At 39.2% G+C, this 24196-nt stretch overlaps 1 protein-coding gene across 2 annotated transcripts in view; it reads left to right on the top strand.

The window, feature by feature from the left end:
• Positions 1 to 386: 386 nt before the first annotated feature.
• LOC117408332 (actin-binding LIM protein 2-like) overlaps positions 387 to 24196 on the top strand; it is an 86935-nt gene continuing 63125 nt past the window's right edge. For both annotated transcript variants that reach the window (XR_009309551.1, XM_034013238.3), the window contains exon 1: positions 387 to 1028. Coding sequence is in view for 1 of the 2 variants with exons in the window: in XM_034013238.3 (XP_033869129.3) it covers positions 1019 to 1028 (10 nt within the window). In the remaining variant the exon portion in view is untranslated. The remainder of the gene's footprint in view (positions 1029 to 24196) is intronic.

A 24196-nucleotide genomic window follows, 5' to 3' on the forward strand; every position in this document is an offset into this window, starting at 1 on the left:
TTCAAAGTTCATTCTTAATTACTAAAATTATACATGTGTTTTATTACTTTGCTTGTTTTAACCAATATATATATATATATATATATATATATATATATATATATATATATATATATATATATATATATATATATATATAATACTTGTTACATTTAGATTCTAAATGAGTCTAATAAAACGAAATTATAATTAGAACAGCAGCACTTCTGACGAGCACGGGAACATATAAAGCACAGCACCATATGTCCATAATAAAACATGCATTTGACAACTGCCGGTGTGAAGTGCCAATATGCAATCGCTTTTTTGGCACATGACAACAAGCACAATCTCCGCCCAATGCAGTTCTGTGCTTATCAGTAACCCCGTCTGACTGTATTGTCTAGTTCCTGTCGCTGTGGGCAACTGTGTTTCATCACCAAAAAAAAATGCAAACTCATAATTCCAAATCGAACACCGCGTTCTTCATTCAAGACAGTTTTTACTGAGGCACTCTTTTGTTTACTTCGTGATGTCGTTCATGGAAATTGTAGTTCTACAACCTAACAGTTCTCATGAACCTCCTGGCTTGATCCAGTGGAAAAACTGTATTTCCCAGAAAACGTTGCTCCATTTTTGTGCGCAGTGAAGCTGTCAGATACACTGTTTATCACCTGGCTCCAGAAAGATGCTGAGGCAGAAAGGCGCAGTGAGCGCAGGAGGCTGCATCTTCTGAACCTGCAGTGTCTTGTACATTTGGATAAAGAGACTTTACAGGGAAAACACATTTATGTACTTGCAAAAAGACATTAATACAAAAGCCTTAAATTCCATGTAAGATTTATCACACTGTCAGACCGTTTGAAATTGAACGCAACCTAGCCTACTACTACGACTACATACTTATTTTTGCATCTTGCGCATTAACAGGTGTACTTCAGTGTGCAACACCTTAATACCACAAGGGGATATATTTAAACTGGATATTCAATTCTGAAGATTACAAAAAATAAAAAAAAATCAGCGAATACCAGTGAAGATGAGCACCGGTGAGTAGCATTTTTATCTTACTTCTATGTATAACAATTTCAGTTAGGTGGATTATTTTCAAAGTTTATGGATTAATGCTGCATGACCTTTTACAAGAGTGAAAACGAATTTAAATAAATAATTATAAACACAATCGGTCAGTGTGTAAGTTGCAAGCTGTCAACATGTCTTCTGTAGTAAAGCACGCATATAGATTTTATTGTGTTTCTTATTTGTGATTTAAAGTTAAACAGAGCGTCTCGTGCTTTCGGGTTTGTGTAATAATTGATATTTCTGATTAGAATTGCATTTATTTATGACGTAGCATTGCAGAACAATAAATATGTTTATGCTACGCCTTGCTCGTGTTGGGTAGTGCAGTTTTGGTCGCGTTACAATGCAGTCTCGTCCACAGTATTTAAAAGTGATTACGGGTAGATTAAACCGTCTTCGGTGAGGCAAAGTACCAATATAACTTAACAGTTCTGAAGTGTACATGTTGCTGGGTAGAATATCTGTAAACGTATTGGCGGGAGTGCTCATAGTACATTACATCTATACGTATTGGCTATGCAAGGAAAGGCAATTATGCAGATTGTAAGGGTTTTGGTACACTTTAAAGAACAGTTACCTCTAGTGAGATACTACATTATACTATGTTTATATGTTATGATGGATAAAGAAAAAAAAAACACAAATACTGTATTGAAACACAAAAAATAAAAATTAAAACACTGATGCACATTCTGTAACAGCTAAAGCAATTTACATGTATTCTGTAATGTCCAATAATAACCAGTGATTGTAAATGAAAATTCTCCAGGCAGCTGAATAAAATGTTACTAATTATAGGGCAAGGCATCTCCAATATATGTCTGTCAAAAGTCCTGGTATGCGAAGCAATTGCATGTAGCTGTTGACAAGGCTGTGTGCCACACATACCCAGTAAGCACTGAAGTAAATGTCTTGAAACCCCATCTGAAAAATGACCAGACCTTCAGTCACAGTCATTTATGAAGCCTGCTGCAGAATTTGCACTTGACTGCAACTTGTTGCAGCTGGATTCCATATGTGGGAATTCAAACAGAATTAATATAACCTGAAGAATGCTGTAGTTGGAGAGGTATCACACAGTTCACAGTAAATTATGCATAAGAAGCTTATAAAATGTTACCGCAGTAAAAGCGTGGTAAAGTGGAATGAAAGCATGGTAAAGCATAGAATAGCATGTTAAGGCCCAGAGAGGAGTGGTAAAGCATTAAAAAAATAATAACAATAACATGGTAAATACATAGTACAGTATAACGAACAGGAAATCTACAAAATTATTTATTTATTTATTTACATTTTTATAGCGTCTTTAGCCAAGGCGCTTTACAAGTTTAAACAAAACGGTACAATCAAGAAAAATGGATGAAAAAAGAAGGTAAGTTTATTGGGCTAGGGTGGGGAGATACAGATTAGTTAAATGAAAGCAGAAGGCCAGAGGCTAGGTCAGGGTCAGGCAAGCAGGGTCATAACAGGAGATTGGGGGCCAGGAGTATCAGTAGGATGGGCTAGGGAGAAGAGATGCATTTTGAGGGAGGAGCAGAAACTACCAGTGTGGGTGACTGTTTTATGATAAGTGGGAGTCTATTCCAATGAAGGGGAGCAAGAAGGGCAAAGGAACGGAAACGGGATTGGGCACAGGGCAAGGGTGAGACCGAGAGGGACGATGGGGATAGGGAGCATAACGGACATGGGGGAACATAGTAGGTGATCGTGCAGCCAGATAAGGTGGGGCAAGACCATGGAGAGATCTGTACACAAGGGTAAGGAATTTGAACAGGCAACGATAATAGACAGGGAGCCAGTGTAGCTAGAGGAGGAGAGGGGAGGTATGGAAGGAGCGGGGGATGTTGAATAGGATATGGGCAGAGACGTTTTGAATTTGTTGTAATGGTGTAAAGGCGTAGGAGGGGAGGCCAAGGAGAAGAGAGTTACAGTAGTCGAGGCGGGTGAAAATGAGAGAGTGGATGAGGAGTTTAGTAGCAGAAAAGGAAATGCAGGGGTGTATTTTGCGGATGTTGAATAGGTGGAAACAGCAGGTGTGTGTTATGGCCGAGATACGGTCAGAAAGCGAGAGGGTGGAGTCGAAGATGACGCCGAGGTTACGAGCAGAGAGGGATGGAATGAGGGACAAGGGAGGGAATGAGATGGTAGGGCAGGGTGGGGGGAAGAAGGGGGAGGGGAAGAAAGCGATTTCAGTTTTTGATGGGTTGATGAGGAGGTATCGGCGTGCAAGATTGGATAGCAACCAAGCAAGCTGATATACGGGCGGCAAGGTCGGGGGTAAAGGAGGGGAATGAAAAGAAAATGTGGTTGTCGTTAGCAAATAAATGATGTGGGAAGTTAAATGAGGAAATAAGAGCTTCAAGGGGTGAGGTGTACAGGGAGAGTAGCAAGGGTCCTATGACAGTGCCCTGGGGGACACCAACAGTTGGGGGGGGGGGGGGGGGGAGTGAGGTTGTTAAAAGCAACAGCAGAGGTGTGTGCAGATAGGTATGACTGCAGCCAGTCAAGGGATGTGCCAGAGATGCAGGTTAGAAAGAGTGGAGAGAAGGATGGGGTGATTGACTGTGTCAGTGGCAGAGGAAAGATCAAGGAGAATGAGGATTGAGGAGAAGCCAGCATGGGAGGAGTTGGCCAGATGATTCTGGACAGTGAGGAGGGCAGTCTCAGTGGAATGGGAGGGACAGAAGCCAGATTGTAATTGGGGGTAGAGTGAATTGGCGGATATGTAGTGTGATAGGCACGAGTGGACTAGACGCTCAAGGAGCTTAGAGAAATATGGGAGAAGAGAGATTGGGCGGTAATTAGCAGGACAGGCAGGGTCGAGAGAGGGTTTTTTTTAACAGAGGGATGATTGTAGCTGATTTGAAGATGGCAGGACAGATACCAGTGGAGAGAGAGGCATTAAAGAGGAAGACTAGGTAAGGGAGGAGTGGGGGTATGAGGGAGGCAGGAACTGAGTCCAGGGGGGAAGAGGTAGGGTGGGCCTTGGCAATGATGGAGGAGAGTTCAGTTAAGGATGTGGTGGGGAAATCAGTAAAGAGGGCATTAGGAGCAAGTGGAGGTGAAATGGGAAGCTGGGGGTAAGGGCTAGGCTGGGGGAGAGTCAGGAGGTGTAGGCGAATAGTACTGATTTTGGTGGTGAAATAGTGAGAGAAATCACTAGCAGTGATGATTGGGAGGGATGGAGATTGGGATGAGGGAGAGGGACAGAGTAACTTATTGAGGGTTGAGAAGAGCTGACGGGGATGGGGGGCCAGAGCAGTGAGGAGGGTGAGGGTTAGGAAGAAGTCGTGTTTGGCTAGTTCCAGAGCAGAGTGAAAATTGAAGAAGAGGGAGTGGTAGGCTTGGAGGTTCAAAGGTGAGGGGGAGGACTTCCTGAGTCGCTCCGCCCTACACAAGGAATGTCGGTCCATTTTAAGGGGTAAGCCGTGGTTGAGGAGGCCTAAATGAAGGAGAATAAGGACGTGGGGGTGCTAGGGAGTTGAGGGAAGAGGGTAGTGCAGTAGAGATGGGGGGAAGCAACGAACAAGAGAAGGAGATCAGGGAACCAGTGTCTAGGGTATGGAGATTACGGCGGAGGATAGGGACTGAGGGTGAGGGGGTTGAGGGAGGGGGAGGGGGTAGGGAGAGGGTGAGGGAGAGGATAAAATGGTCAGAGGGAGGTCAAGGGGCAGTTATGATGGATGATGATGCCTTACAACCGGAGAGTTAGATAAGGTCCAGGGTATTGCCAGATGTGTGAGTAGGGAGTGAGGGGAGAAGCAGGAGGTTAAACAAGTTGGTGAGGGAGAAGGGCAGAAGCAATGGGGGAACAATGTAGGTGGAGGTTGAAATTGCCTAGGAGAATGAAAGGGTGGGGAAGAGGGAGGAGAGAGGAGAGGAGGCAGTCAAGCTGGTCAAAGAATGAAGATGGGGGGTCGGGGGGACGATAGATGACAAGCAAGGTAATGCGGTGAGGGGAGGCAAAGGATGTAAGTTGGTACTCAAAAGAGGGGAAGGTGGTAGTTATTGGGGGAGGAGGGGCAGGGGTCTAGGAGGAGGGCAAAAGTCGGCCAGTACCGCTGCCTTAACCAACTGGCCAGGGGGTATGGGAGAAAGTGGTGACTGAAGAGGTGTGGGCAGCAGGGGTGGCTGTGGTATGTGGTGTGATCCATGTTTTGGTGAGTGCAAGGATGTCACGGTGGAGGGAGAGGAAAGCATCTAAGGTGGCTGCGAGCTTGTTGCAGACCAAACGTGCGTTACAGTGGTAAACTTTTATAAGGGATATATCCAATATTCAAATACATTTATGTTCTAAGTTAACCCTTTTGGTGAAATTGATGAAACTGCATTGACTTGCCTGTGCACTCTGCTGTAAAAATGAGGACTGCAGAATCAACACTGCATTGCCATATCAAGTGAACTTGACATATCTAATCACCAAAGGAACCAGACCTTAATGACTGCTTCAATTATTGCTTGAATTGAAAAAAAAGGGACTCCTTATTTTAGCTGAAGGTTTACCTTACAATATTTTAAAATAAAAAAAGGCTACAAGTTTGCTTTAACAAGTGTTCGTTTCAAAGCAAATGCAAGTGCATAACAGGTATGGCATTATTTTGTAAGCTATACCCTTTCAGGCTAATTTTGTAATTGGTGTGGGACTCCGATTGTAAAGTAAAAAGAAGAAACATGTATGCTTTCTTTGAATAATGTAGGACATATATTTTGTACTTAGGGGAAGAAATACAGGAATATAAACCATGAAGCCACTTCTCAGCCAATCAAAACAGCAGAAAATTCCAGTACATTGTAAAGACACATGTGTCATGGTAGTATTGCTGCATGTACAAGTGCTCACGAGTAGACACCTTTGTGCCATAAGGCCAACTGCGCATAATGACTTCTACTGCATGCCACCATACACTACAATCATATATACTGGAAGAGAATATTGTAGAAGTTGTATTCTGAATAGTAAAGTTTATGTAGTTCTACTCTGCTTTCAGTGATATATTTTTATTTGTTTTATATTGAAGACATAAAAATATATTAAAACCTATATTTATGGTCAGTTGAACTAAGCAGTCAACTACTTTAAGCAGTCCAGTCCCTTTGGTGACTGGCTGTTCAAGTTCACTGTAATATCTGAATAGAGACCTTTTATTGCTGTATAAATGTCTACAATCTAAAGTTACAGTAACATTTCCCATGCAAAAATATTTCTGCATGTAAAGTACACTAACATGATTTATGATTCTGGAAAACCAATAAACATTTTTTTGTTGTTGTTTGGTTGCAAACATTTTTAGGAGCTGTATTGTCTGAAAGGCGGTTTGGTCTGGTGGTTAGGGCAAAGAAAGAATGATAAAAATGACCTTAAGTGTTTTTGCCAGAAGTAACAAGAGTAGACATTTGACTATCTTAAACACTGTTGTAAGGTAAGACAAGCCTCCCTGCTTACAGATTGTATGTGCAATTTAATTTACTTTTTGTAAGGTTGTAATCATGTATTCCGTACCATAGTACAAAGTAATAAACATCCAAACTGCTGAAATTATATTTGAAAAAAAATAAAAAAAAGTTTGTCTGTGTGAGTCTGGACAAGTCCATTGACCTCCCTGTGCACCCGTCCCCACCCATCTGCAAAGTGGAGTGTGAACAAGATGCAATATCTCAGCAGGGCTAAATATTCATGAGTAACACATGGCCGATTGGCCTCACCCAGTGGTATACAGAGATTATTAGCTCATCTATATCAAGAGGAAAAGGCTAAATTTAATTGAAACCTGGCTGCACTAATGTGTTTATCCAGAACAGGCTTTTCGGAGACAACCCAACGGTCAAATAAAAAATTTATTTAAAGATGATACTGTACTTCAGTTAGTTTGATTCAGTAGTGAAGTCATGTGAAAACATTTACAGTTAAACTGTGGTAACTGTGCATTAGACAAATAACTAACATGTTTCGTTAGACTGAAGTGCTGTACTGTAACATATAACCTCAGAGATACTTATAATAGCAAAGATTTTAAAGAGTTTTTTTTTTTAACTCTTATAACAAAATTCTCACAATTTCACAAACCCTTATTAGCTTGGAATGGTTCCTTAGGTAAGGAAGTCCAAAACTGGAGTTAATTTAGGTCTGAAAAAACAGTCGTTTAAGTCTTTGTTTCAATGTCATTGTCATTGACATACAAACTGTAAAACCGTTGTATTACGTAATATAGTTTTATTAGCGTTGTATATGGACATAGCAAAACTAGCTAAAATTAATGGCACACATTGAATGGCTGGAGGGTTGATGAGATTGAACGTTTTCTTGACATCATCATATTAACAGAAAACCAAAATATACAGTAAATTGGATGATACTCCAGGAATGTGCATGGAATACTGTGGTTATTCTACAAATGAGGATGGTAAAAATAACAACGAACCCACAAGATGGGAGAATTAGGGAGTGATCTTTCTGTCAGTTATAATATCAGTCAACACATCTGCTTAGCAACACAGCTGCAACAAGTTGCAGTCATATAGTTTCCAACAGTGAAATTTGTCCAGCCATTCAATCAGCATATATTGAAAGAATGCAAGATAAATTCCAAAATGAGATACCATCAAAAAAGTGTAACAAAAGTTACTGAACACTAGAATTTTCAAATTGGAAAATAATGGAAATTATGTGGGTGGGTAGTGGGTCCTGGTTTCACCTTGACATTTTCAAATCTATTCATGAGCAGCTTCCTACAAAAATAAATGCAGTACTTACAAGAGATACATTTATATCAGTTTTGTGAAGTGCAAAATCACCATTCATGAGAGGTATGGATAATCTATTAGTTCTGTCAAGTACGGCATACCAACAGCTCCAACAGCTTTTAATGGTGTGATTTGTGATCTCATACCTGAGAAGTTACTGCACCGAGTTTAAACACTGGTATAATTTGCACAGCTATTTTGCAGTTGGATGTGATGTTTGTGAGCTTAGCTCTAAGGTTGTATAATTAATTGAGCTGCAGAGGTTGGGCAGATGGAATGCACGTGAAATGTTACATCATTAAATTAAACTGCATATTTGGTTATTTGGTCGAGACAAGCCCTGAGCGCCCCCCAAAGGCTGAGGCTACCATCCTGACTGCAGCACATCCTAAAGGGCTGATAGGAGTCAAAGTTTTTTTTTATTTGTTTATTTTCTTTAATTTTTAATGTGAGTGGTGCAAACAGGATTTACAACATATTTCAAAGTCTGTAATATAACAACCTGTTAGTGATTTTGTTGTGTAGCTGCAAAACTGTTACCTCAGTCTTTTGCTCTAGACATTAACACAGTCTCAATGATGTTTATAATCCTCAGGAAATAGCAAAGTCCTGACTTTAGATACAATCTAGAAGTTATGAGACTGTGGGGGAATTAGCATTCACAGCTTTGCCGCCAACGCTGAACACGATGAGTGGACTTGAAATGATGCTTCTGTCCACACTGCAAAGTTGAACAGATAGCTTTTCGCAGGCTCTCGGTTATAAAACAGTTTCCTTTACTGGGGAGAGTTCTCTCTTCTACAGCTGTTTTGCAGTGTTGTTGCACATTCGGTTCTTGATGTTTACACAGAAAGACATCTCAGGCTTCCCCACCTCACTCAAGTGCACACATTTCTGATGTAGCTCACATTGTATCTTTTCCCCTTGCTGGAGAGTTTATAAAATAGAAATGTTAAAGATATTTTATACCTTCTGTTTTTCAGTGGAATGGGAAGTCTAAATAATCTCTACAGGATCCTGTGAAACAGCCTAACATTAATATATTCAGACAGCAGTGTCAGCTGCCAATAATGCTATCTTATTTTTAATATATGGTTCCTAAGTTAGACATGGGCTTGAAATGTTAAATATTTTCGAAGCAGTGTCTTGAACACAGTGCAACTGTACACAGGCCACCTCAAGACCTGAGAAGGTCTCAACTACCACAGTGTTGTAGGAAAAATATTTTTTGTTCAATTTCTTAGTATTTAAAACCAAACAGAACTTGATAAAAAGAGTTACTCAATACTTGAAGTTAACATGTGCATTTTGTTTTATCAATGTATTATTGTTTGGTAGATATTTATATGTTCAGTTGCAAATGACAGGGATAGAAATTGCATTTTTCATGGTCTTTGTTGGCTGCCCATGTCTTCTTGATGTGAGCATGTTCACTTTTCTCAAACTTGCAGCTGAAAGCATGTCAGTCAATAGGGGACGCACATCGAACATAAGAACATAAGAACGTTTACAAACGAGAGGAGGCCATTCGGCCCATCTTGCTCGTTTGGTTGTTAGTAGCTTATTGATCCCAGAATCTGGTCAGATCAATAAGGTGTTGGCTTCAACAACATTACTGGGGAGTTGGTTCCAGACCCTCACAATTATCTGTGTAAAAAAGTGCCTCCTATTTTCTGTTCTGAATGTCCCGTTATCTAATCTCCAGTTCTGACCCCTGGTCCTTGTTTCTTTTTTCAGGTTGAAAAAGTCCCCTGGGTCGACATTGTCAATACCTTTTAGGATTTTGAATGCTTGAATCAGATCACCGCGTAGTCTTCTTTGTTCAAGACTGAACTGATCTGTTCTTTTTTGTATCTGTGTTAGGGGGAACCATTAACATTTAGAAGATAGCCAGACTTACTTACATTCTTTTATAATATACTTTACCTTACAAAGAATGTCTTAGTAGACCAAATCAAACTGGAAATCCCTAAACAAAATCCAGTAAAATTCAGAAAGCTGGGGGATGCTTGCATTACAACACCCATTATAGCAAAATATAAAGTGGCACAAGCATAAATGGCCACTGTTTACTAATGAATTGCTAATCACTTTAATTCCTGGTACACTTTCTCTGATGTAGGTCACATGGTCTAATTCGATCCATAGGAGTAAATCTGTCCTAGAGCACAGGCAGTGATAAAAGAATGGCTTCAGTTGTGTTTAGAGAAATCAAATGGCTTTCATTATGAAGATGTACGTTATAGTTAATTTGCTACGACAAGCTGGAGAAAATATAACTAACCAGCCTAAAATATACTAACATGGTCCAGTACAAAATGTTAGGTAAATAAAGGCAGATGTCTTTGTGTGCATGTTTTTAGCTAATGAGACCTTGTAAAATTGATCTCAAAAACTACCACACTAAAAAATAAAATCAGTAAAAACAGAAATGCTGCAACATACTATCCCTTTAAGTAGCACAATGATGCAGAACCACAGCTGCACACAAAACAGTTGGATTCTTCAAATACAAAGCGTGTGTGCGGTGTGGGGAGGGGGGTGACTGGAGGAGAACACCTTTTTATGGTAAATGTTACATCTACAGCTGTTATCCAGATTATTATAGTGAGATCGCTTTGCAAGCTGTTTCCAGTCTTTTGTATTCATAATTATTGAGTTAAGGTAAAGTCTCAGAACTGGAGCCAGATTTGCCTGCAGCAAACCCCTTCTCATAGTCGACTGTCCATAAGAACATAAGAACATAAAAAAGTTCACAAATGAGAGGGTATGACAAATGACTGCTTCCTAATGCAATGTCAAGGCACCGACTAGAGGGGCGGCATGCCTTGATTTAGTCTTTTGAAATAATGAAGACAGAATAACTAAAACAGAGGTCAGAGAACCATTGGCAACTCAGACCACACCATGGTCTCATTTGAAGTGATTTTTAAACCCAAAAAGTAATGACTAAAGCTAAGGTTTACAATTTTAGAAAAGCAAACTATGAAGGTATGAAACATAAACTAATAGATTGGAGTAAAACAGAGAAAACATCCACAGAAAAAGGATGGTTGTTAAAAATGTAGTACTAGAGGCGCAAAACAATTACATCCCAAATGCAGTCAAATCTAAATCTAAAACAAAACGGCCAAAATGGTTTAATAGATCAATTAAAAAAATATTCAGCGAAAAAAGGCACTTTACAGAGCGTTTAAAAGGGACCAAAAACAAAGTACACAGAAAGAGTACTTTGAACTGCAAACACAAGTCAAAAAGGAAGTTAGAAAGACCAAGAGAGAGATAGAAATGAACATTGCTAAGGGGGCTAAAACCAATTCCAAAATGTTTTTCCAATATTATAATAGCAAGAGAACATTCAAAGAGGAGGTTAAGTCTAAGGGACACAAATGGCAAAATCATAGACGAAAAAATAAAAATAGCAAATATATTAAATGATTACAAAAGTTTTTACAAAGGAGGATACGGACAGCATGCCCCACATGTAGACCTGTTCCTATCCAGTTTTAAATAACTTTAGCATAACAGAGGCTGAAGTGTTCAGGGGACTAGGAGCTCTTAAAATAAACAAATCTCCTGGACCGGATGAGATCCTTCTAATAGTACTCAAAGAAATGAAAGAAGTTATTTACAAACCACTAACCAAGATCATGCAACAGTCTCTTGACACAGGGGTTGTACCGACAGACTGGAGAATTGCAAATGTAATACCGATCCACAAAAAGGGAGACAAAACCGAACCAGGTAACTACAGACCAATAAGCCTGACTTCTATTATATGTAAACCTATGGAAACTATAATAAGATCCAAAATGGAAAATTATCTATATGGTAACAGTATCCTGGGAGACAGTCAGCATGGTTTTAGGAAAGGGAGACTGTGTCTAACTAACCTGCTTGATTTGAGAATCTATGAAAAAGACCTAGGAGTTTATGTTGACTCAGAAATGTCTTCATCTAGACAATGTGGGGAAGCTATAAAAAAGGCCAACAAGATGCTCGGATATATTGTGAAAAGTGCTGAATTTAAATCAAGGGAAGTAATGTTAAAACTTTACAATGCATTAATAAGACCTCACCTAGAATATTGTGTTCAGTTCTGGTCACCTCGCTACAAAAAGGATATTGCTCCTCTAGAAAGAGTGCAAAGAAGAGCGACCAGAATTATCCCGGGTTTAAAAGGCATGTTGTATGCAGACAGGCTAAAAGAATTGAGGCATGTCGTATGCAGACAGGCTAAAAGAATTGAATCTGTTCAGTCTTGAACAAAGAAGTCTACGTGGTGATCTGATTCAAGCATTCAAAATTCTAAAAGGTATAGACAATGTCGACCCAGGGGTCTTTTTCGACCTGAAAAAAGAAACAAAGACCAGTGGTCACAAATGGAGATTAGATAAAGGGGCATTCAGAACAGAAAATAGGAGGCACTTTTTTACACAAAGAATTGTGAGGGTCTGGAACTAACTCCCCAGTAATGTTGTTGAAGCTGACACCCTGGGATCCTTCAAGAAGCTGCTTAATGAGATTCTGGGATCAATAAGCTACTAACAACCAAACGAGCAAGATGGGCCGAATGGCCTCCTCTCGTTTGTAAACTTTCTTATGTTCTTATGCTCTTATGTACCCACCAGATGGGCTCCCATGGCCAGGTCCGAGGGTTCACCTCCCTACTTCCACGTCCCTCTTTTGGGCAGGTGCCTGAAGGGGTGCGTGGAATGGGCAGCACATGGTGGTGGCCCGGGTTTGGTACAGGTGAGGCTTTAGGACTGGCCGTTCCTCTGCTTTCCTTCTCGACTCCTTCACCTCATTTTCTCCTTTCAAAAACACCCACAAACATTTATTTTAAAAATAATTCCGCCCGCAGTACTATTCCTGGCCTGCGTGTGAGGGCGCTGTTTCCCATTTCTTGACACCATGTGTGACCTGGACGGCTTGCGGGTGACATCAGACCAGGAGGAGAGATACAGTACTGGGGTCAGCAATTGCCCAAGTGGAGGCAAAATCCTTATATCTCATTGTAATGTTTGCGCCCGTTTAGTATTCCAGATCCCCTCCCAATTCCATTCTCTTTTCTTCATTTTAATGTATTTCAATATAAATTAAATGGATTAATGATGACAAAGTGCTAATTTGATAGCGGGTACAGAGTGCCACAAATCACTTTGCAACTATCCTTACATCGGCCTCTAAATGTTTATATATAATAACAGTAGTCCAGCAGCAATATCAGTGTGGTGCCTGTGTGTCGGCTGTTTTTATTACATCTATATATTATAGTTTTATAATGTTGTAATGGACCCTGCAAAATCATATTACAATTGTACTGAATTAACCTTTTTTTTAATAGTACTGTACATGGCAATTTATTTGGACTTTTGCTTAGAACTGTTAATCAATGAGATGCTATTACTTCTGAAGCCAGCAGATTAAGAATAAAGTCTGGATGCAATGTGCAGTTTAACCTGAGGTTTTGCAATTGTAGTTAAGACTGAATACAGCTTCTTAAAAATAATGACACAATGGGTTCAAAACACAACTCGTTCAATAGACATTATCCATTGTTTTTAGTTAGAAAGGTGTCAGATGGTGCATTAAAGAAGCACATTATATTATGTCAAATGGGGTTTCTTCAAAGGATCCCCCACTTATAAGGATCTTGATCCAATAAACTCTAGGAGAAGGTTCAAAGACTGAATACAATATGGGTGTTTGTAAGCCCTTTACACCCAGCTGTCTTTGATTTAACTCAAAATCACCTGTGGAACAACTGAGCAATGAACAATGCCAGGCACATTAAGTGCATTTTAGTCAAACCAGTCTTAAGCAACTGATAAAACTGATTCCAAGTTTGGCCTGCTTGTAGTGTTACTGTATAAAGTGACCCTACTGCAGTGGCTGTACATCACTCATATTGTGAGTATGATGGAACCATGAATACAGCAGATGCATGCATTTATCTAGATCAAGATATTTAAGTCCCTAGTATTGTGACGAATGGTTGTGATATTTGTCCAGTCACCAGCACAAACTGGCTGATTGTTCATATGGGGGAATGCTTGAGGAATTTTTTGGAGGTTCTTCTGTTTTGAGTAGCCTAAATAAGACACTTATAGTGCTTAAAATGAGACTATTTCCTGCTAAATACACTCCAATGTGTTTACATAGGTGTCTGGATAACCCTCTCATGCTTGCATCTGTAGTGAGGCTTCACTGTTTAGTTTACTACTGTAGTAATAATCGTATACAAAATCTATGTATGATTTGTCTCCACTTTCTTTTTGTATTATGTTGTTTGGTTTTCATGATGCATTTGTCAGCATTTTGAAGGTGCTGTATTATTTATTATAATGAGATATACGATGGGGTCTAACTGCAGGGAAAGCATGCTTTCATGAATAATTTCATAACTGAAGTAATAGCATGGGTACTGCATAAAAGTGCTACATTAATTGGAAATTGTTAGGCAGTAATTTAAAACAGGGTTTTTAAGATTTCAAAACTGCAGTTATGAAACAATAACTAATGATACAGTGGAAAATACAAAACAACACTGCAGTTGATGGGTATCAGTACGATGACCACCTTCTTCATTTTAACCTGATAGTGTTATCAATGTTCTTCTGTCATGGATCCCCAAAATGCAACACATTGTCTAAGTAACACAGTTAGCACTGCAGGCATTTCCCAGTACTGTTTTCTTTCTCATATACAGTACATATGGTATATCAGTTTAGTTATGACGGCATGCTGTAGATTGTCCACAAAGCCTTCTGCTCCAACAATTAACAGAGCCTCTACATTGTAGTGAAGTGTTTTACTTGTTCATGCAAGAAGCAGTCACTCCTCTCGCCACAAATACAGCCAAGTGGCTTGACTGAGAAAAAGATTTCAGTTTAGACTACAGGCAGCTCATTGTATTACTGTGAACCTAGGCAAGTTACACATCAGCCATGCACAAGTAACTAGACAGTATTTATTTAAATCGTGAATAACGAGAAAAGTTACTCACTGAGACTAGAGTACTTTCCAGTGAGGTGCCACTGTAATGTTAACATCCAGAATTATGATCCCCACAGAAAAATATGTTAAATTGTACAAATATATATATATATATATACAGACGTGCTCAAATTTGTTGGTACCCTTACAGCTCATTGAAATAATGCTTCATTCCTCCTGAAAAGTGATGAAATTAAAAGCTATTTTATCATGTATACTTGCATGCCTTTGGTATGTCATAGAATAAAGCAAAGCAGCTGTGAAAAGAGATGAATTATTGCTTATTCTGCAAAGATATTCTAAAATGGCCTGGACACATTTGTTGGTACCCCTTAGAAAAGGTAATAAATAATTGGATTATAGTGATATTTCAAACTAATTAGTTTCTTTAATTAGTGTCACACATGTCTCCAATCTTGTAATCAGTCATTCAGCCTATTTAAATGGAGAAAAGTAGTCACTGTGCTGTTTGGTATCATTGTGTGCACCACACTGAACATGGACCAGAGAAAACAAAGGAGAGAGTTGTCTGAGGAGATCAGAAAGAAAATAATAGACAAGCATGGTAAAGGTAAAGGCTACAAGACCATCTCCAAGCAGATTGATGTTCCTGTGACAACAGTTGCAAATATTATTAAGAAGTTTAAGGTCCATGGAACTGTAGCCAACCTCCCTGGGTGCGGCCGCAAGAGGAAAATCGACCCCAGAGTGAACAGAAGGAATGGTAAAAAAAGAACCAAGGATAACTGCCAAAGAGATACAAGCTGAACTCCAAGGTGAAGGTACGTCAGTTTCTGATCGCACCATCCGTCGCTTTTTGAGCGAAAGTGGGCTCCATGGAAGAAGACCCAGGAGGACTCCACTTCTGAAAGAAAAACATAAAAAAGCCAGACTGGAATTTGCTAAAATGCATATTGACAAGCCACAATCCTTCTGGGAGAATGTCCATTGGACAGATGAGTCAAAACTGGAGCTTTTTGGCAAGTCACATCAGCTCTAAGTTCACAGACGAAAAAATGAAGCTTTCAAAGAAAAGAACACCATACCTACAGTGAAACATGGAGGAGGCTTGGTTATGTTTTGGGGTTGCTTTGCTGCGCCTGGCACAGGGTGCCTTGAATCTGTGCAGGGCACAATGAAATCTCAAGACTATCAAGGCATTCTGGAGCGAAACGTACTGCCCAGTGTCAGAAAGCTCTTTCTCAGTCACAGGTCATGGGTCCTCCAACAGGATAATGACCCAAAACACACAGCTAAAAGCACCCAAGAACGGATAAGAACAAAACATTGGACTATTCTGAAGTGGCCTTCTATGAGTCCTGATCTGAATCCTATCGAACATCTATGGAAAGAGCTGAAACTTGCAGACTGGAGAAGGCACCCATCAAACCTGAGACAGCTGGAGCAGTTTGCTCAGGAAGAGTGGGCCAAACTACCTGTTAACAGGTGCAGAAGTCTCATTGAGAGCTACAGAAAACGTTTGATTGCAGTGATTGCCTCTAAAGGTTGTGCAACAAAATATTAGGTTAGCGGTCCCATCATTTTTGTCCATGCCATTTTCATTTGTTTTCTTATTTACAATATTATGTTGAATAAAAAATCAAAAGCAAAGTCTGATTTCTATTAAATATGGAATAAACAATGGTGGATGCCAATTACTTTTGTCAGTTTCAAGTTATTTCAGAGAAAATTGTGCATTCTTTGTTTTTTCTGGAGGGGTACCAACAAATTTGAGCACGTCTGTATATATATATATATATATATATATATATATATATATAGACCTACAGACAGAAAGCTGCAGTTTAAGCACGTATGCTCATGTTTATTAAATGCAGAAAAAAACAGGAACTTAAAAACAAACAAAACACGGCACAAGGGCCAAAATAAAAGGTTTAAACAAAAGAACAACACGCTTGTAGGCTGGGTTCTGTAGACTTCACTCCCACATTGCAAAACTATACAAACATCATGGGACAGCAGTGTGGAGTAGTGGTTAGAGCTCTGGACTCTTGACCGGAGGGTTGTGGGTTCAATCCCAGGTGGGGGACACTGCTGCGGTACCCTTGAGCAAGGTACTTTACCTAGATTGCTCCAGTAAAAACTCAACTGTATAAATGGGTAATTGTATGTAAAAATAATGTGACATCTTGTAACAATTGTAAGTCGCCCTGGATAAGGGCATCTGCTAAGAAATAAATAATAGGAATAATCCCCCCCCCCCCCCACCACCACCACATATGTAGGTGGGAACAGATAATCCTAAAACAAGATGACATGTTCTAAACCCATCCTATAAATTGAGTTTGCTGGCAGCCTGAGATCAAGCAATAGAAAATAAAGGGATCATGTGCAGGTAATAAGTAGAATTATAATCATTGTGTTATCAAAGTGCATTGAAATTCTGAAAGTAATTTCATTATTTCCAGAATACACAATTTAAATTATAAACCCACAAACCACCACTATGAAACACAATTGTATTTGCAGGTTTCAGTGTTTATGTTTTAGGAAAAAGTGAATAGCAATTACCAAGGAAGTGACTATTGTCCTAGAAAACAATCCAGAAATGCAATGAGCCAACATTAACAATGAGTCAGGCCAGGCATTTATGGGCGTCAAATATGGACACTAATGGCTCCAGAACAACATCATCTTCTCAACTCTGGGCCTACAAACAGGTACTGTATGACTTAACAGTTCCTCTCAAATTATGAATATTCAATTACCTGTATGTAGCTGGCAAGGAACACAAGCTGTGGTACGTTATTTCAATATACTGGGCCCCTGTATTATAATTAGGGCTTCTGTTTTCTGTATTTATTCCTTTCATTTTTTGGTGCTTATTTTTAGCTTTTTTCGAGGTACCCCGAAATTGTAGACACCTTTGCTTTTTATATACTGTGTGAAATTATTGTTTTCGGTTACTTTCCAAATTCTTGGGCGTTTTTTTATAGCCACCTATCCATCTGGCACTGGGATTGACGTGAAAGTATTTGAAATCTGATGCATGAGTTTCTATCAGTAGATCAAAATCGATTTCAACTCTGTCACTCCCAGTTAGGATTGTGGGTGCAAGTTACGTGCTGAGCATACAGTGCAGTGAGTTTAAATCTCCTACTGCAGAAAACAAAGTCTAGGCTGAACATGAAGGCTGTGAATATATTATTGTACAGTCATGGAAATATTGGAGGCTTGTGGCTTCATATATAAGTAGCAAAATTAAAAAAAGTGATCTCTGAGTTTGTAACATCCTGTTCAATGTCTGGTTGAAGATTGGGTTGACAATATATGATCATTTTGGGATCCATTTTCTCTTAACACACACACACCTTCTCATTGTCTTAATTCACCACTTTTAGATTTGTGATCAAAGAAGGATAGTATCTCGTGAGTTATGCATTTTGGAAACTCGGGATAGGTTACTAACTCTTGTTTAGAAACAGGTGACACATTCCTATTTGTAGTGTATTTTGAATACCAGGATTGTGCTTTTTCACTGCACTCTTGTTATTTTTTTGTAAATTTTTTCTTAATATCTGAAGGTACAATACATTCTTTGTACTGAGCATAAAAAATGTTTACATCTTGTGGATATTCAGATTAACATTAGACTGTAAACCACAGGGCATTTTTTCTTATTAATATATGAAATATATTCACTTTTTATAAATGGACATTGTTTTTTAAATTGATTAAATATTTAAAAGAGCTTGTGCTTTGTTCTAGTTGATCTGCATATTTGCCATTGAAGAGGAAATACAATATTCTTGATTGATAATGTGGTGTTGGAAGGCTTTTTGTGTTGTAGTACAAAGTGTCAGTTTAAAAAGTGTGGCAAAGTGGTTGAGTGGATACAGGAGCAGGAATGATGCAGCTCGTAATGAAGCAGACAGAGAGGTTTATAATCCAGTTTGGAAAAGGTTTTATTTTTTATTTCCAGGTCTGGTGACCATTCAATAAAACCTCGGCAACACACAACAATGTGTATTGCACAGAGTAAATAACAACGGGGTTGCAGTCCCAAATGATAAAAACAATATATCCGTCCCACAGCAGTAGTGCTCGTGGTGGGTGATACAAGTTTATCAGTGACAGTAGTGCAGTGCTGTTCCGGATTTTGTGCTTGCCTTTGGCGACGGCTCTGGAATGTGTTAGCCGTCTAATAATCACAAACAAGACAATTATAAACAAACAAACAAAACGCTCACACTATGTTATTTCTCACAGGGTCTCTCACAGTCCTTACAGGTTCAAAACTCAAACCAAAGTGAAGGAACAGATTGCGTTTCTCCGTTCCCTTTTATGCCGTCACACATGACCCCTTGGTAAACGAGTGCAACAGAGTTCCGCCCCCTTTCTAGCTGGCCGACTTCCCTTGAACGCTGGGAAAGAACTGTCGGGCCAGCCCGTCCAAGGAACTCTGTTCTTGCTGCTTAGCGCCCTCACTGGTCAGGAGGGAGATTTACTACCAAGAATCATTGTATTTCTGTCACAAAAAGCAAATGTATTATTTAGTATAAGTTTCACAACAGATAAAAGGATGTGTTGACCCTTTTGACTTCTAACATCTCTTAATACAGGTGCGAAGGTGAGGCAGATACTGCAGCATTTTGTTGGTGGATCTTAAAAAACAAACTTCATTAAAAGTGGACAAGTTACATTAGAAATAAAAAAGTGAATACTTAATTTTAGTATTCTGGATTGTGTCATGTTGTGGCATAATTTTACCATTTATATTATAACCATTGCGCTGATTATTTTAAGTGCACCTTGTTCCCTGTACATTTGTGCGAGTGACAGTTACAGAATGTTAGATTTATGTATTGCATTTATATAGCGCTTTCTATAGAAAGTATCGCAAAGCACTGTACAGTACATAGCAGAAAAAAATAATAAACCACAATACATTTGTATAGCATGTCACACATACAAATGCCACAGTCAGACCATTTAAATAACATATTTAAATAACAGTATACACATAATACAAAAGCATACATTTAAAGTTACATTAAAATCCTCTAAGATAAGAAAGCCATTTTATAAAAGTTTGTTTTTAGTCTTGACTTGAAAACTGTAACGGTCCCAGCTTCCCTGACAAACAAAGGCAGAGCATTCCATAATTTCGGAGCTCTACAAGAAAAAGCCCTACCTCCCATGTTGCTTTTGTTGACCCTAGAAAACACCAGCAGCCCCACATCCTGTGATCTCAGAGTGCGGTTTGGAAGGTACAGGGTCAGTAACTCCTGCAAATAACTAGGTGCTAATCCATTCAGGGTCTTGTAAGTTAACAGCAAAATCTTAAAATCAATTCTATACTGCACAGGGAGCCAATGTAAAGAGGCCACAACAGGGGTAATATGTTCACTTTTCCTGGTTTTCGTCAGAACTCTAGTGGTGGTATTCTGAACAAGCTGCAAGTGGGATACCACACGTTTTGGGAAAAAGTGCATTACAATAATCAATTCTAGATGAAACAAAGGTGTGCATTAGTTGGTTCTATGAGCCCACTAGCATAACTTCTGTTTTATCTGAATTAAACATTAGAAAATTCTGTGACATCCAATGCTTGTAGTAGCTAGTAAGTAGCTAATAACACCCAGGCAGAAGAAATTCCTGGCTTTAGGGACAAATATAGCTGGGTATCATCAGCATAGCAATGGAAGTTCACTCCATGTCTGTGGATAATGTCACCTAAGGGTAGCATTTATATTGAAAATAACAAGGGACCCAGAATGGAGCCCTGTGGAACACCGCAGACAACTTACGATAATGCCAATTTTACCTCCTCAATAGAGACAAACTGAAACATATGAGAAAGATAAGATTTGAACCAGGATAGGACAAGGCCAGACAGTCCCACTGTGCTTTCAGGATGATTCAGTAGGATGGAATGGTCTACAGTATCAAAGGCAGCACTTAGATCAAGAAGAATTAAAACTGATGGAAAGCCTGAGTCAGAGACGTGACATTAAATAAATTTAGGCGTAAATTGGTCCAATCAAGAGCATGTGATTGAGCAGGGGTAATGGGAATTTGACGAAGGTTACTGTAACACACCTCTGTGTTTACTCAGCGGGTCGCGGGAATGGCAGGATACTTTAACCTGAATTTTACATGCCTGTGACAGGATGGCTCGCAGTGGTGAGGTGAGGTGACGTCACGGACCAGGAAGTAACTGAAACCAAAACAATGGATGGGCGGGTGAAGCTGAATGCTACTGCACTCAGCGTGTTTAATTAACCAAATAAACAAAACAAAAGATTTAAACAAAACAACAAAACAAAGGGCACGAGGGCCAAACGAATCAGACAGACAAACAAGTAAGTGTCGTGGTGGCTAATCCAGCACGTTTTAGCAATTGTTTCTAAATGTCGTTATTTCTGCTCGCTCGCTCTCTCCGCTCCCCGTACTCTCCTCTGTACACTCCAACCTTGCAACACGGGCAGTTGCAGGTTCTTATACTCTGGCCGAGGGGTTAACTAGCTGTTAATTATCTTATTACCCCTCGGCCACAGTCTGCACGCGTTTGGTAAGGATGCATGACTGTCAGCTAGTTAATCAGTAGCTGATCAGTCATGCATCCTCACGGGGTTTTAAAATATAATAATTAAAGACGCTGCGCTTTTAACTGCGCCGCAAACAAAAATACAAATAATAATACATAGGGACGGGACACTCCGCCACAATGCCTCTTTAGATTCCTCCCCTGAAGATGAAGGAATGCAACATGTAAGTTTATATTAAAGCAATATCTGAGTTATGTCTGCCAAGAATTGACTTGATATTAACCCTTTGCGGTCCTATGTCGGACCAGGTCCGACATTACAATTTTCCCTTTCCAGTCCAATGTCGGACCCTGTCCGACATCATCAAAAAGACGTCATTTTTTCTCCGGAAAAAGCCGAGAAAAACATTGACCACGTGAGACCAATAGGAGCCGAGAGAAGCCGAAAAAAAGGGGGTGGATCAATCAATCTTTATATAGCGCCTTTCATAGTGGACCACCATCACAAAGCGCTAATGCATCTATTAATTTTTTCTTGTGGTATTTAAAAAAACAGTGACTGAAATAGACTAGTTATTTAACTTACTTTATTTATGAATCCAGTTATACATATTACTAGAGACATTCATTTTGGTCTTTACTCCTCTGTCAGTATAGCATACGTGCTAAAGGTATGTATAATTCTTTCTCTAAATTAGTGACGTGACGTGGTTGTGTGTTTCTGTAAGCGCTTAACTTACCATGTGAAGCTGTATTTGTGGCATGTGTACTGCATGAGGGAGTATAACTTTAACTTTTAAATACCAGGAACAGGATAGTAAGTGTGCTAAATCTAAGACTGGCAGCTGTGGAGAGGTTTACTGTAACTAATAACCCGAAATATCCAAGGCTGACATGTATTTCTAGCTCACAGCTCAAAGACATGGAATAACACAACGTGTTTTGGGGGTTTCACTCAGCTTTTATCTATTTACTATTGCAGCCTGACACAGTTGATCAGCAGCATTATCAGTTGTGGTCTGGGCTGCACTCTAAACTGTGGTTTGCAATCAGTCTTCATCTTGATTACAAGGTAGCAGAAACACACTTTACAACTGGGATTTAAGCCTGCCCCAGAGGCCTGTTACAGTAGTACCATTTCCTTTTACTAATCCATAGGTAGACAATACAGTACAATATAAAGCAAACTAGAGGTACAGTAGAGTGGGAGGTTATTTGATGGTGCTTCTGACAGTGAATACTGATCTGCTACTGTTAAATGAACTGGGACAGAGAGATGTTTTTGTGGTCTTTCATGCTGTGGCTCTCATGAAGTGATTCAGAACATTGCTATTGCTAGATTAGTGATCTGTCGACATGGTCAACCAGGACATGACATCCGCCACAAAGTTAGAGAAATACTGACTGGGATAAACTGGAGGCGGCTGTCTGTCCATATATTTGTACAGTATGGCACACTTTTTACCCTCTGCTTTTCCAGTTGTCATAAAGCATTTACATACATGGATATTCCTTTGAAGAAGTTATTGAGGGTTTTTGCAATTTTCTTTAATTTTTCACACCTGATTGCCAGCTACACATTTGCAATACTGTTTTGTACTACTGTTCTAGTTACACCAAAGTTTGATCAACATTTGTGTATTTTACTAGACATTACGTTAGACTACTTTTAACTCTGAAATTAAGTTACCATACTTTTTCAGTGCAAAAGCAACCATTAGTTTGTATTACAGACCTTTCTGGAGGTCTTACCAAGAAGATAATGAAGAGTCGATATGTCTGTATACTGTATACCACAATCCAAAACCTGAAAGAAAAACCTCCGATATGTAATGTTGGGGCTTTTGAGTCGCCTCAGATGTGTCTCTTATTTGTTTTAGAATTGTAATTGGTATTTGTTTTCTCCTTTCAGACAAAAAATGCTCTGAGGCCAATATGGAGTAATTAGATTTGAGAATCTAGCACAATGAGTTGAAAACTAAGGGTTGAAAAATCAATACAGAACTTGACTGTGAGCCAGGGCTCTAGGCTTTCTGTTGGAAGACATATTGGCATGAGACAGATAACCAAAAATGAAATGTAAGTTATGCAGAAGAGTGGCTGGATAAATAGAAGTACTGACACGCTTTCAAAGTGACCGAAATAATTTGTAGCTTCTTATTAGCATCATGAATGTTGTGTTGTTTTTGTTTGTTTCTGTCATCTGATAGTTGTTATACTGTATGTTTTTAAATAAAATTGAATTATTAAGACCTCATTCCTTGGGTCCTGGTACAGTTGTGCAGTATGTAATTATGGAACAAGAATGACAGCAGAAGATCTAGACAATTTTCAAAGAAATACCAGTGAGTTATTCTTTTCAAAGTTTTTCTGCATAACCTCAGAAATTGTATTTATTAAATTTTAGGACATGTGATTGTAAGTGTATACTATGACGTGCAAACTTTAACATCAAAAAGCGATTGAAGTCTACTTGAAACTTCATGTTCAAATTGATCTTTGGCAGAAGTAATTGGATCCGCTCTTGTCAGCTCCTGATCTTGCCAAATTTATGTTATTAGCTGATGGAATCTCACTGTCAAATCGACTGCTTGCTATGTTCAAAAGTGATTGAGGTCATGCCAAAGCGACTTCAAGATCTAGAAATGAGTGGGCATCGTGCACATAGACAGCAGCAGCTTTGTGTTTCTGCAAGTAGAGGTAGCTGTGTGGCTTTCTTTTAATCCATTCCAAGTCATCAGTTCCATTCAAGGCCTTTGTTCCAACCAGTCCGGTATTATTTAATTGAACACATGGGTCCATTTAAACATATAAAGGCCTTGTTAAAACAAGGCTGTGGAACGTTCAATGAATTAATTAAGACAAGGCTTGAATAAGGTATTC

This window comes from Acipenser ruthenus, chromosome 2, assembly GCF_902713425.1.
Source record: "Acipenser ruthenus chromosome 2, fAciRut3.2 maternal haplotype, whole genome shotgun sequence".
NCBI classification, from domain to species: domain Eukaryota; kingdom Metazoa; phylum Chordata; class Actinopteri; order Acipenseriformes; family Acipenseridae; genus Acipenser; species Acipenser ruthenus.